The 14,492-nt window shown below is 38.4% G+C and overlaps 1 protein-coding gene and 1 long non-coding RNA gene across 2 annotated transcripts in view; one reads left to right on the top strand and one right to left on the bottom strand.

The window, feature by feature from the left end:
• Positions 1-9,370, bottom strand: part of DENND1B (DENN domain containing 1B) — a 244,586-nt gene extending 235,216 nt beyond the window's left edge. The window contains exons 1-2 of the mRNA XM_077775092.1: positions 9,263-9,370; positions 7,171-7,235 (exon numbers count right to left, since the gene is read on the bottom strand). Of these exons, the coding sequence (XP_077631218.1) occupies positions 7,171-7,235; positions 9,263-9,291 (94 nt within the window). The 5' untranslated portion in view covers positions 9,292-9,370. The remainder of the gene's footprint in view (positions 1-7,170; positions 7,236-9,262) is intronic.
• The window catches only part of LOC144240710 (uncharacterized), a 7,694-nt gene continuing 2,246 nt past the window's right edge, over positions 9,045-14,492 (top strand). Inside the window, exons 1-2 of the long non-coding RNA XR_013337815.1 lie at positions 9,045-9,258; positions 11,511-11,638. This is a non-coding gene — a long non-coding RNA (uncharacterized LOC144240710). The remainder of the gene's footprint in view (positions 9,259-11,510; positions 11,639-14,492) is intronic.

The following is a 14,492-nucleotide window of genomic DNA, read 5'->3' as shown; positions in this document are numbered from 1 at the left end:
GAGGCTGGTTTGGATTCTGTGTCTCTTCTCTCTGCCCCTCCTTCACTCATGCTCTCTCAAAAATAAGTAAATCTTAAAAAAAAATTTTTTTTAATATATTTTAAAAGGTAAATTATTGTCTGCCACCTTGCAAATCAAACATAAAAATCTGGAGGCAAAGAAAGGGGGATATTATTTGAGTCTAAGAAAATCCTCCCAACAAGAGATTATTAAGAGAATATGAGGAATGTATCACCTTGAAGGTAAAGGAAACAAGACTGTTGCAGGGAAAAACCTTGAACAAACTTGTGGCCCTGTGGCAACACGGCAGTGCCCGGGCAACAGTCCTCAGTGCACCACTGTGAAGGAGAGGGCAGCAGAGGCACCGTCCCCCACATGGAACAGTGCACATTCAACATTAAAACCCAAGAAGTGACCTTGGATTAAAGCAGCAAAACTGAAGAACATGTGAACTTATCAGTACCTAACGCAATATGTCATAATCAAACTACCAAAATCAAACTCTGCAGCACCCCTACTAAGGTATCAGTCAACAAACACTGAACATTGAAACCTGACTTGCTTTTTACACTTGCAGGGAGCTATGTCAAGGAGCACATAACGCTCCAAAGCACAGCATAAAAGTACAGTTATTCCTAAATCTTCTATAATAAAACAAAAAATGGCATACCTCAAAGATATAGTTCCAAAGAACCACATTAAATTTTATCCCTGGTTAGCAAATATGGGAAAATAGTTTCATTTTCTTCAACAATCTATGATGTAAAGGCAATAATATTTGGAGTCACAATGACTCTAAATTATTCCCGTGCATCTAGATGGAGAAGGACAGCTCTGCAGCGAACACAAAGCCAGAGCCAAAACATGAAAACCGCACTTTACTCACAGATTTTTCTTCCATGTTGGGCAATATGTAAAGTCTGCTAGAGCACTTTACTATATGTATGCTTCATCAAAGTTCTACTTTCTAAATGTTAGGGTTTTATTGGGGTTTGGGTAGGTGTGGATGGGTATAAATGGGCTTTAAGGTAGACTCCAAAGCACACATATATAGCAATCGTCCCAATAAATCTTATGTTGGGAGAAGAGAGCAAGCAGATGTAGGTCCTGAATGGAAAGAGCTTAAGCACAGAGTATCCCAAAATAAGCCCCTGGTCCAAGATATACATGGTCATCTATTTCTATTGTCCCTGCTTTTGTCATACCAGCACAAATTTAAGATCACTTCTACAACAAGTAGCTCTCAGTAAATTAATCTGATCAACATTTATTTGACCAATGGCCAGGGCCTATGCTAGGTCCAATTTCTTCTATTCATTCTGTACATATTCACTTAACATGCCAGGTACAGTGCTAAGGTTCCCCCCCCCCCAAAGATACAAATTAATAATGGCCCAGTTCTTTTTTTTAATAATTGTTTTAATGTTTTCATTTATTTCTGAGAAATAGCGTGAGCAGAGGAGGGTCAGAGAGAGGGAGATACAGAATCCGAAGCAGGCTCCAGGCTCTGAGCTGGCTGTCAGCACAGAGCCCGACACTGGGCTTGAACCCACGAAACGCAAGATCATGACCTGAACCAAAGTCAGACGCTTAACCGAGCCACCCAGGCGCCCCAAGACCCAGTTCTTAAACAATTTATTTTAAGCAGGGCAGACACTCAGACCCAGCTGCACGTCTACATACTACTGTATCAGACATATCTACAGGAGCAGTAAATGCTAAAATACAGCATCCCGACAGGATCACTTCTGCATTCATCAAATACAAAAGTGAGCTTAGAAATACCCTTTCTTGNTGTCTCTCCCTCTCTCCTAAAAATAAATAAAACATTAAAAAAAAATTAAAAAAAAAAAAAAAGAAATACCCTTTCTTGGGGCACCTGGATAGCTCAGGCAGTTCAGCGTCTGACTTGGGCTCAGGTCATGATCTCACAGTTCGTGGGTTCGAGCCCCACATCAGTCTCTTTGCTGACAGTTAGCTCAGAGCCTGGAGCCTGCTTCAGATTCTGTATCTCCCTCTCTCTCTGACCCTCCCGTGCTCACGCTGCCTTTCTCTCTCAGAAATAAAAAAACATTAAAAATTTTAAAAAAAAAGAAATGCCCTTTCTTGTGAAGGGCATGGGGGTTAGTAAGTTAGGATTCTCTGGCCTAAGGTTCTCATTTAAGAAAAGAGTAAGAGGCAGTTAAGCTGTTTAACATAACTAGAGATCAGAAAGGGGGATAACTTGATACTGAGTTGGATAGGTTTATAAAGTAAAAAGTCAGTAGCAAAGGGAGATTTGTTTAAGAGAAATTAGGAAAGGAGAAAGGAATATAGAAAACAAAATTTGCTAAAGATGTGTGAAAACTACTAATAAATAACTAGAGCTATTAAATCAAAGATTCACTGGGGCAGCTGGGTGGCCCAGTCGGTTAAGCATCCCACTTCAGTTTAGGTCATGATCTCACAGTTCGTGTGTTCAAGCCCTGCATCGGGCTCTATGCAGACAGCATGGAGTCTGGAGCCTGCTTCAGATTCTGTGTCACCTTTTCTCTGCCCCTCCCCGACTTATGCCCTGTCTTTCTGTTTCTCAAAAGTAAAATAAACATTAAAAAGAAATTAAAAGATTCATCAAACACAGAGACAAACATCTTAAAAAAAGAATGGTGTGGGGAAGGGGGATATCCTGAGCCAGCATCAATAACCACAAGGGAAAAGCTCAGTAATTTTTTATGTGGAATTACCCTGGATTCATTAATTTCAGGGAAGACACTGTATTCCTGTTTAAAAAAATATATACCTGCACCACATGTAGTTTATACCCTAATATTTCCTCGCATGGTAACAATGCAGCCTGTCCTGGCTGATTTGAGGTTACTATACAATGAGAGGCAATAGAGCAGAATTTTAAAATTAGATTAAGTCTATTAAAAAGCAGATTAAAATACAGACTCTGGAGTGAGACTAATCAGACTCTGTAGTGAGACTACTTGGGCAAGTTTCTTCATTTCTCTGTGTTTCGGTTACCTCATGTGCAAAATGAAGATAAGTACCTCCTTCCCATAGGATGTTCATGAGATTTATATAGTTAGCACATGCAGAACAGCTAGAATTGGGCACCGCACAAAGTGCTATGTGAGTATTAGCAGTCGTGCTGCTGCTGCTGCTGCTGCTGCTGCTGCTGCTGCTGCTGCTGCTGCTGCTGCTGCTGCTGCTGCTGGAGGTAGAGCTCTCAACAAAATGTAAAAGAGAAAGCTAGAGTACCATGGCCACTGCCTGAAAGAAAAAACCCTAAGAGGAGGCATCTTCAACTCGGCATTGAGGAAGTGTTACTTTTCGGTTCCCTGAAGTCCTGAATCACTTTGGGGAATGTAGGGGCAGTGTGGTAACAATAAATTCTGCTATTAGAATTGAGGAGAGGCCATCACTGCTGGCTGTACTTTGCTGACTGCTGGGAAATATGAAAGACAGCAAAGAGAAGAGCAACAATAGCAATTCCCTTGGAAATCTACCAGGAAGAGTATTAAGATCTAAATTCTGGCACTTCACTCTTGGATAGTTGCAGCAGAAGTTACTAGGGGAGTTGTCCCGCCTGGGAAACATCCATGAAAATATGGGCCAACCAGTGTGTCACACACCATAAGCAGCAATTCTACTAACACAAGGGGACACAATAGAGAAACACTACCAACTACTCTCATGGCAATTTTTTAATTGGGGAGGCCTCCATATGACACTATTTCTCAGTGTTTGAGATGTGTTGTCAAAAAATCAACATCATGTCTTCGAAGCAAGTTCAAATAGCAATCAATCAGATGACGATCACCCCTTTATCAGAGCTGGCTATATTAAGTTATATTTCAGCAACTAATACCATTTCAAGTAACCAACTAAAACTTAAATAGTAATTGGTCTCTGAAGATATTTGTGAAGTAAACTGTACAAGATAAAAGAACTTTAAACCTATTAGAAAGTGAACAAGAGAAACATGCCAACTATCTTCATGCAATATCACCAATCTTAGCATAAAACAAGTTTACCCTGAACATAGCATTTTCTACTGGATCAAAAGATAATCTTCAAAAAATAAACTAATATTCTAAGAAGTACAGAGAGCATGTTAATGGATTTCCCAACATCTGTTCCTAGCCAGTTGTTTAGTAATAATCAATCATGATAATTGCCACTTGCCACTCATCCCTCTATCACTACTCCACCAATGATTATTTTTGGAGCGGTTAGGCCCATGCCAACTGAGGCCACTGAGATCCAATGCTGTGGAAGTTTCTGGGAAAGAAATGTTCTGGCTCTAAACAGAGTTCCATGAAAAGCCAGTGTCTGTTACTCCCAAGGTCATAACAGAGAAAGTAGAGTTCCAAATTCTCTTGACAACCACCCTATAACCAGGAATTTAAATCTTTAAGGATACCACTATGAGTGGCAGAGCTGAGACACAGAAAGAACCTGGATCTTTGATGACCCTACTTCCAGACTTCCTCTTATATGAACTATCAAGTTCATTCATTACTTAAATTGGCTTTACATTTGTGCCCCAAACATCTTAACTTACACATTTTGTTTTCCAGGCTTATTACTGTATAAGAATGTCATCATCTTCGTTTAAAGACTAGCAAAAAACAAAACAACAACAAAAACTATCCTATTTTAAACAAACTGATGCATATATCAGATTCATTAAACAGGTTTTATTGACAGTTAAATAGGAATATTCCAATAACTCTTAAATAATTTCTGGTCATTTTCCCTTTAATATTTATCAATAAAGTAGAAAATTAATAAAAACATTTAGAAACATAAAACTCTCAATCTAACAAAATTTTAGTTATAGAGTGGTATTACTTTTTAAAGCACAAAAAGAATAACTTTTTAGACCCAAAAAGATTAGTCATAGTCATACTATTTAAGTCACAATTTTAAAAAAGACAGTTTCTTATGCCTTTAATATAGTTGACGTCAGCTTTATTAAAAATCTTTAGAGGTGAGCCTGGGTGGCTCAGTCGGTTAAGCATCCAACTTCAGCTCAGGTCATGATCTCACGGTTCATGAATTCAAGCCCCGTGTCGGGCTCTGTGCTGACAGCTCAGAGCCTGGAGCCTGCTTCAGATTCTGTCTCCCTCTCTCGGTACCCCTCCCCCACTCATGCTCCATCTCTCTGTTTTTAAATAACATTTAACTAACATTTTTAAATAAATGTTAAAAAAATTGTTTTTAAATCTTTAGAATTTGCTGCCCAGGAGTCATATTAATGGAATACATGGGTGGAATGGATTCATTGCAACCTACAGAGAGGCTAAAGTGTTTATTTTAGCCATTTGTCATATTCCCAACTTCACTCTGCTCGATAAACTATTAAAATACAAATGAAGAGGCTTCTAATTAGTGATTTAAACAATAACAGCAAAAAGGCAAGTAAGGAATAAAAGAAGGGCAGAAGTAGAAGATAAAAACTGGAATAACTAGTTCCTAAAAAAATGGCAAAGGGCAAAGGGAGGAAGGAAGGAGCAAAACACTCAGAAGTCATTATGGAAAGGTCACAATCTCTTTGACACGTGATACAGATCAGCGTTATATAAGCCAGATTGATCCTTGTAACAAAATCACTTTGGCATGCATTTAAAATTATAAAGTAATTATGTTTTCCAAAGGAATTCAGCCTGTTTTACAAACACATCAGGTGAGGATTACCCACCTCAGCCAATGTTATGGCAAAGGTATTCTGAAGACTTATTCACACCATAAATACACTAAAGAACAGATTTAAATTGGAGCTGAAAAAATAATGTATCCATTTCAGTCTTCAAAGAGAACTTAGCTGTGCCTGGAAAGAATATAAACAGACTAACTTTAATACATGTAGGAAAACAAAAGATAACCTTTTTAATTTGAAAAAGCTCCCTACAACCTAGGTAGGCTCCCTCTTTGCCTGGGGACAAACCTGATCACAGCCATAGTTCATAGAGGCCAGAAGGATAGTAGGCACGGCTGGTGGGGTCAGGCACATGTGTGACTTTGTACCTAAAATTAGCCAGGTCCATTTCACCACAAGCTGGGTTGGGCTCCTCTATTTTAAGGTGTGCAGCTCCAAATTGCTGAAGAGCATATAATTGCTGGCCAGATTCTAGGGCTAAGAGTGTCGGCAGACCTTCGACCAAGTCTTTATTTTTTTTTTTTTAAATGTTTTATTTATTTCTAGGAGACAGAGAGAGAGACACAGCATGAGCAGGGGAGGGTCAGAGAGAGGGAGTCACAGACTCTGAAATAGGCTCCAGGCTCCGAGCTGGCAGTCAGCACAGGGCCCGACGCGGGGCTCGAACCCACAAACCGTGAGATCATGACCTAAGTGAAAGTCGGACGCTTAACCGACTAAGCCACCCAGGCGCCCCTCGACCAAGTCTTTAGAGTGGGCAAGTAGTCTCCACAAAATCCCACACTTAATCACCATGATTTACCTACAATCTGAGTACACTGTAAGTGAAATCACACACTGCAGAGATATCCATGAAAACATACCACACAAGGGCACATCAAAAGGGAAGTAAGAGAGAGAGTTCTTCGTTTGTACCACACCTCCCCCCGATGCACGTATATTGCATATAACAAACTGGCGGGGAAAAAACTGACAAAAGTGTTCTTTTCAGGAAATAATATAGAACTGAAAGCTCAAACCGTTCCAAGTAATGTCACACTATTATTTACCTCCCTCAGAAAGTGCTTTGCTACTGGAGTAAATCCAACAGAAGGGGCTACTCAAGTCTGCACTCTGCATTCCGGAAACCTTAGAAGGGGCCTGGTGTGGCTCCCATCATCCTGGCAGGAGAATTTCCACTAATGTTTAAAAAAGGAGCTAAGTTTTCAAAGACAAATGGAAGAAAATGACAAGTGTGCCCTACTGTCAAAACTAATCATCATTCTGCCAACAAATGGTAAAGCTGAGTTCCATGGCCTTAATGTACACCTGAAAGTTAAGCTCTATAGGCAACATTCGTGATTCCTACAATCTCATGGCAAAGACCTAGCATCTATTTTATTAACAGCAGCTTAAGAGGCTACATTCAGAACATACATTTAGTACCACCATTATCCCAATACCATTATGTTCTAGTAGTCTACCACACTAACACTTATTATTGATAGACTCAACTATTTTAAGAACTAACAAAATACACATACCTTCATTTTCAGAGGCATGACACTTCACGTTCAATACCAAGTCAAAGGTCCTCTCTGGATTTTCCCTAAAAGAAAAAAGAATTTTGTTATATTTAGAACAAATCAATATCTCTGCAGAGTTTATGTTTTCTTAACTCAAAAAACTAATCTTGTTCTCGATGCAATATATTCCATTAAACTAGATGAGCACAATGTAGAAAATAACAGTTTTTTCCCAATTCAGTAATGTTAGAGGCTTAGGAATTCTGAGACCTGCGGCAAACATTTAACCTCAGCCTGTTTTTTCACCTATATGGTGCTTTGTTCACTTTGAAGAATAACTGTGAGGATTATATACCAACTAATATATATGGAAGTACTTTACAAAGTATTAAGTACTGTAAAAATGTAAAGCACTGACTTTATCTCATTGAATCAAAACTGGAAAGCCAGTATATTCCTAAGTATCTCCACCTTTTCCTGCAAACAAAGCTGGCCAGAACGTTCTCAGGCTTTTTTTTAGGCTTTTTTTTTTTTTAAAGGATTTGCAATATACGTATAAATGATGAATATCGAGTTCCACCTACACATTCTAGACCACCATAAAAGTTACAACGCTCCTTAAATGTGACACTTTGCATATGCTTCTGTTGAGATGTAATTACTGCCATGCATGTTTAAAGTAGCAAACCATACATAAACCGCAAGGCTAACAACAAAAATCTGGTTTTATGTCAATTATCTTTGGAGAAATTAGATATCTGCCTCAATATTAGATTTTCCCACTAGCAACAAAAGGTTTCTTTGCTTCATTCTGAAGTTATCCCCTTCTTTACTAACTTTTCATACATTCAACCTATTCATTAGCTTAATTTCAAAAAGCGAGTTTAAACCTACACATTTTCTGACATAGTTCTGTTTTAATCTCTTTCTGCTGGAAGATAAGAGGCAAAATCTGAGACTACAATGTCCACGTGACCAAAGTGTTACTCTTATTTTTGCTAAGGAGACCTTAGTGTCTTTGCAAGCTGGCTGTTTTTAATATGCACTTGGTTTAATAAGCTAATGCCAGTTTTGGCTTCTAAATAAACATTAACTTTTCTAAACTTATTACAAGAATCTAAGATAACAGGGAGTAACAAGCTATATATGTTAATTTGGAAATATACATATCCTCAGCCCTCCCACTATTAACCTGTTTCAATGGAAAAAATACAGACTTAGGTGACCTCCTCCCTCATAATCCAATTAATGTCAAAAAGTATACCTTTTAAATCACTTATGCTGCCCCCTCCCATATCAAACACTTAAGTAAATAATTCTAAATCACATAATTTTCCCATTTCCTTAATATTTTTTAAAATCTCTCTCAGGTGCAAAAAAGTAAATACTGATTCAATTACACTGTGAAATCTAACAAGCCTTCCATACTAATACAAATATAAATAGTATTCATTATTTTAAACGGGGGGAGGGGTGTGAACAGGGAGTAAAGGAGGAAGAACATCTTTGCGAAGTAACTTTAGGAAAAAAACACGTAAAACTCACACAAATCGCTTTCTACATAATCAATGTCCAGATGAAAAATACCCAGTAATGTGTACTTTAGCAAACACATAAAAATACTATCTAATTGGATACCATTTTGCAAGTACCATGCATACACCTAGCACCTATGTAAGCAAGTATCAGAGGCCAATTGACTGAAAAAATTGGAGGAAAACCTCTCAGATAAACTGACAACTACACTTAAAAATGAAACGGTTATCTTCGCGTTAGGAAAACAGTTTAAATATGAATCGCTTAACCTCAACGCTGACGCCCTCCCGGACACCAGCAAGACGCAGACAGCCCACAGTCNCCAGGCTCACCTGGGCCGCGCGGCCCGCGGGCCGGAGCCTCAGGAAGACACTGGGCGGGGTCCTCCGCGGGCCGGAGGGTCGAGGGGAGCGCAAGTGTCTGCCCGGATGAGCCACGTACCGCTCTGTAACCGAGCCAGAAACGCAAGGTGCCCCCTGTGTCCTCAGCCCCGGACCAGCGGACTTCCTTTCTGAGTCCAGTCCAGGCTCCAGGGCTACGACCCACCCCAAAAGCAAAGTAACTGAAAAGGTACCTCGATTTGCAGTATTTTCCACACCACATGCACACGGAATTGGATCACTAATTAATAGATATTTTTTGCTAGAACCTTCTTCGTTTTAGGCCGTTTCATTTCGTTTCAGACTGCACATTCGGAGCTCAAGTTGATGCTCTTGGCTCCTGCCTCACTCCAGCTGTGTCCCGGTTACTGCTCTCTGAAATCCAGAGCTGCCCCCCTCCTGATTCAGGAATGCTCAGACACGTGCACCTGCTAAATAGCCTTGTCAAGTAGCAAAATGCTAGTGCTCCACTCGCTGCACATATGGAAGCCAGACGTTCTTATGCCACAGGACTGCAGCATACCAAGGACTCACTTTGGACACATTCTCCAAGCGGCAAGCCTCATAGAACTGCAGTCTAGGAATCTCAGAGAGGGCCCAACTGAGGGTGAGAGGGGCTGATCTAAAAATAAGATTTACAGGGCACTGAAGTACCTGTTAAACAGGTTATGTGCATTGTCACAGTACTTGCCATAACTCTGTGTGATAGATAAATTGCATCAGCATTTTATAGATGAAGAAACAGGCCAACCTAATCCAGTGGGTAATGGCAAAGCTGGATTTCAGAACAGGTCTGCTTGATGCTGATATTCACTGCTACCGGGTACTGGCTCTCCGTGTTCTTCTGCCTTTTATCTAGAATCAACTGGGAAGAGAATCTAGAAAAAGTTTCACAATGCACATTTAAGAGATTGCACAGGCTCTTCTGGAGAAGGCTTCTCCCGCTAACGTTACCACCTTGACACATGGCCACAGTGTTTTTCATCCAAATAGGGGTTGCTTCAGAACTTATTCATGCAAAAGGCAAGATGGTGAGAGGAAACCAAATGTGGTATGAATAGGGTGTGAGTCATGAGACATAAAAAGTCATACAAGGAGTTTTGGGAATTAAAGAATTCAGAAGCAAAAACCTAACATTAAACACAGTATTCAGATCTTAAACATTCTTGCCAAAGGTGTTACTTGGTCAACAAAGTGAAATATATTTCATAGCCACAGACCTAACAGTCAAAAATAAGGTCAGGACATAATAGGGAAACAAAATTAGATTTAAGCATGATGTGCCATCATAGCTTGACTTGGGGTGAGACACTTCAGTTTCTCGGTTCCTACATTTGTAAAATGGGAATTATTACTTGTAGGTCACATGAACAACGTGATATTCAAGTTAAAAAGCACTACACATTTGTGTGATCTTTTAAGAAATTATTCTGTGGATTTCAGTTTCACAATTAGGCCATCTATACCACATAATTTTTTTTTCCAAATGAAGCTTTTTTCTACCTAAAAAAGTTACCATAGTCCAAAACCTTGAAAAAAAATTCTCCAAACTAAAAACCACTTCTGCTCCAACTGTTACTAAAGTTCTCAAACTTCTTCTTTCATTATAATTAATTCTTTACCAAAGGAGAAAAAGAAAAAAAAACCGAAAATGTACCTGGAATGCCTACATCAGGAGTTTTTAATTAGTGGTAAGGAAATATTAATACAATTGTTTTCTCTATCCATTTGCTGGGATTTAAGTGACAGTTGTACCTCTGCATAATATAAAATTGTTATCTTTTTCAATTTATCTTAAGTATTTATGAAGGGAAAACACTGCATATGCACACACAAAGCAACTCTTTAAACCAGCTTTTAGGCTGACATGAGGAGATTTGTCTATTCTGATATTACTGAGGTAGAAGGATAGAGACACAGATGGACACAATTTGCACGATTTGTTAAAAATTACTGTAAAAGGAAAATTTTATACACTTATTTTGGTGGTATGTTTATTGAAGCCAGTGGTTTAATTTTAGCACTACTTATTTCATATGGAACTATTATATGACTGATAGAGTAGTTGTGCACAAGGAAAACCTTCAAGTTGATGTTACATCTTCACAAGATCATATTTCAGCAGTAATATTTTCTATTTAGCAACTGGTATTAACATTTTTTGGGGACCAAAGTTGTCAAAGAACATTGTCTATATTGTTATCAGAGAACACTGTCTATAAAGTATTAGTCTCTTTTAATGTTTTAAGCTTATTTTAAATTGTTTGCATGTGTTTATATATTCAGCAGTTCTCGGGCAAGGTATTTCAAAAATACGTCCTTGGTCAGATCTTGCCTATGGTTTTTCCATAGCTTGCTTATCCCAAATTGCAATTCTCTGTTATTCCCAAATACACTTATTTTTGCTGGTAAAAAAAAAAAAATGACAGTTTTATTTTTAAGGTGAATATTACTTTGTGATCAGAAGTGGGATCGAGAGAAGACCCCCAGCAATTCTGAGGCTGGTGAGCAAACAGATACCACAGAGCCAATTGAGCCCACTGCTTAGTTGCCAACCCTGGAGTTTGAGGGTAAGTTTTTTTCCCAAATTTAGAGCTCTGCTCTCTCTGTGTTTCAGCTCTCCCTGTTTCACTCAGGTTCCATTTTGAAGGCCTACCCTTCCTGAGAGTACTTGTTTGTTCTTTGGTCTGACTCCTTTGCAGAACCAGATTGTTTCTAGTGGAACTATGCCTGTTGGAAGTGTGTTGGCCTTCAATCCAATTCCTTTTCAGAACCAGACTGTTCTGGCCTTTGGTCTGATTCCTTCTGGAACTAGGATGTTCCTGTTGAAATTGTGCTGTTGAGGAATTTTTCTCTTTGCTCTAGAAAAAAACCCTCTAAGAAATGGAATCCCAGTCATCAAAATGCTTTGTGAGTGGTGGTTCCCCCCGCCTCCCCGGTTCCTAGGGACCCTGGTGGTTTTATGTTTAAAAACTATGATCCTTCCTCATGTACATTTCTAAACTAAATGGATCAACTTAACCAAAAGTAATTTAGAACTTCAGTGGCCATTATGAGGAACTTTCAATCTCTCTAAACCTGTTTGTTTTTCTCAAATTAAATTAGAAGGCCGCAGCTCCTAAAAAACAAAAAAAACAGCAACAGACAAAAGACCTTGATCATGCATTGTGGTTCTATTATTGATATCTTCTATTACTATGATTGTGTTATTGATATCTTCTATTACTGAACTTGCATCTGCTTGACAATTCATTCATGGAAGAGATGAGTTAACATCTCCTGATATGTTGGTACATTTGTCATATCAATTTATAGTTCTGTCAATTTTTGCCTTGTATAGTTGGGGGGCGTGTTATAATATGCAAACCAGTTTATAATTATTTTATTTGCCTGGTTAATTTATCATTTTGCTATGACTTTCTTTAACTCTAGTAATGCTTTTGTCTTAGCATATAAATGGCTTTCTTCTTTTTAAAAAAATTTATTTTTTAGTTTATTTATTTTGATGGAGTGAGCCTGCAGGCTCTGTGCTGTCAGTGCAGAGCCCAACACAGGGCTCCCTCCCACAAACCGTGAGATCACAACCTAAGAAGCCAAGACTCAGATGCCCAACCTACTGAGCCACTCAGACACCCTTAAATTGCTTTCTTCTGATTAGTATTTGCCTAGTATTACTATAACTCTTTTTATCCTATTATATTGAAACTTTCTAAGTCATTACACTTCAGATTTATCTAATTCGTGTTAATTTTGACTTTTAGTCTAGTCTAATAATCTTCAACTCTTAGATCAAGCATTTAGCTCCTTGCATGTTTTATAACCGCTGATATATTTAGATTTATTTTTGCCATCTAATGTTGTGCTCCCCATTTATTTTTTTCTGATCTATATTTTTTTCTTTCCCATTCCCTTCTTTGGGATTATTGATTTTTTTTAATGCTTCCACTTCTCTTAGATTCCAGTTTGGAATCTAATATATATATACTGGAATCTAATATATATATTGTTTGTCCTAATTTTAACAGGCAAATTTTAACTCATTAAATTCTGAGTTTATCAATCCATCAGCCTTCTGCCAGACAACACAAGGACCTTTAAAACTGATGAAAAGTGATTTTCATCAGTCCTGGAAAATTCTGAACTCCATTCTTTCTCTCCTTTCCTTCTGGGACTCTATATACACATTCTCATTTACCCTACATATTTCCTAACATTTCTTTCATAGTTTCTTTCTTCTTATCTTTCTACACTGAATTCTGGATAATTTTGCAAATATTCTTCTCTTCACTAATTCTTTCTCTGGCTTTGTCTCACCATCTGTTAAATCTATCTGTTTAGTTTTTAGTGTATATTATTTTCATTTCTAAAGTTCTGCTTGGTTATTTTAGATCTGCTTTGTCTTCATCCATATTTTAAGCCTTTCCTTAATTTCTTAAAATATATTTATCATACATGTTTTAGATTCTATTTCTAATAATTCCAATTTCTGAAGCACCTGTGAGTTTGTTTCTACTACCTGATTTTCTTCTTAAGGCCGTTACATATGGTCTCTTGTTTTTTCTATGTGTGGTGATTTCTTTTTATCTTACCTGATCCTTGGAGTTTTATCTGTGGAAATGTAATGAGATCTGAAAAGAAGAGTTCTCTGGAAAGAATATGCATTTATTGTTGGGTATATTTCTGGCAGTCATTCAGGACCCTTTCATACTAAATCTCAACTTGAAATTTTTCAGACCACCCATGGGAGACTGACTTGTATTTATGAATCCTCAAGGAGGATTTCTGCTCCACCCCACCTCCAAATCTGCTCCAGTGTTTGAGACAATCAGTTTCCCTTGAATCACTTTGGAATGCCAGGTTATGAGGGGTACCCTATTGGACTCCCCACACTAGGAAGATACTCAAGCCCCATGAGGCTAAAACAGGTGCTCAAAGCACATCTAGCTTAACAAATACCTTCAAAATGAACAGTGGCTCTGGTGGCTACTTTTATATATTACCAACCTGCACCTCCCCTCCCCCCACTACCAAATATTCCTTACTTCCTTGTCTACTCTTGAATGCATTTGATAATTGCATTCTACCCTGACAGCTCCTGACCTTTTGGAGTATGGAAAGAGAAACAATATTGTAAGCTCTAGAATGGTTTCTTTGATATAATATTGTTAGAGAGCTTCAACTTCAGTTTAACTTACCTAGACTTATGCAGGCTGTGAACTTTACCAATTTATATCAAGGCTTTTTGGGGCTTTTTTTAGAGTGTAGATCTTATTTTATTATTTTTATGTATTTTTTTTACATTTATTTATTTTTGAGAGACAGAATGAGACAGAGCGTGAGCGGAGGAGGGACTGAGAAAGGAGACACAGAATCCAAAGCAGGCTCTGCTGAATGCTCAGAGCCTGACGTGGGGGGGGGGGGGGG

This window comes from Crocuta crocuta, unplaced genomic scaffold (genome assembly GCF_008692635.1).
Source record: "Crocuta crocuta isolate KB4526 unplaced genomic scaffold, BGI_CrCroc_1.0 scaffold207, whole genome shotgun sequence".
NCBI lineage: Eukaryota > Metazoa > Chordata > Mammalia > Carnivora > Hyaenidae > Crocuta > Crocuta crocuta.
Note: the sequence above shows the minus strand (reverse complement) of the source record. Positions and strands in the feature narration are given on the sequence as shown.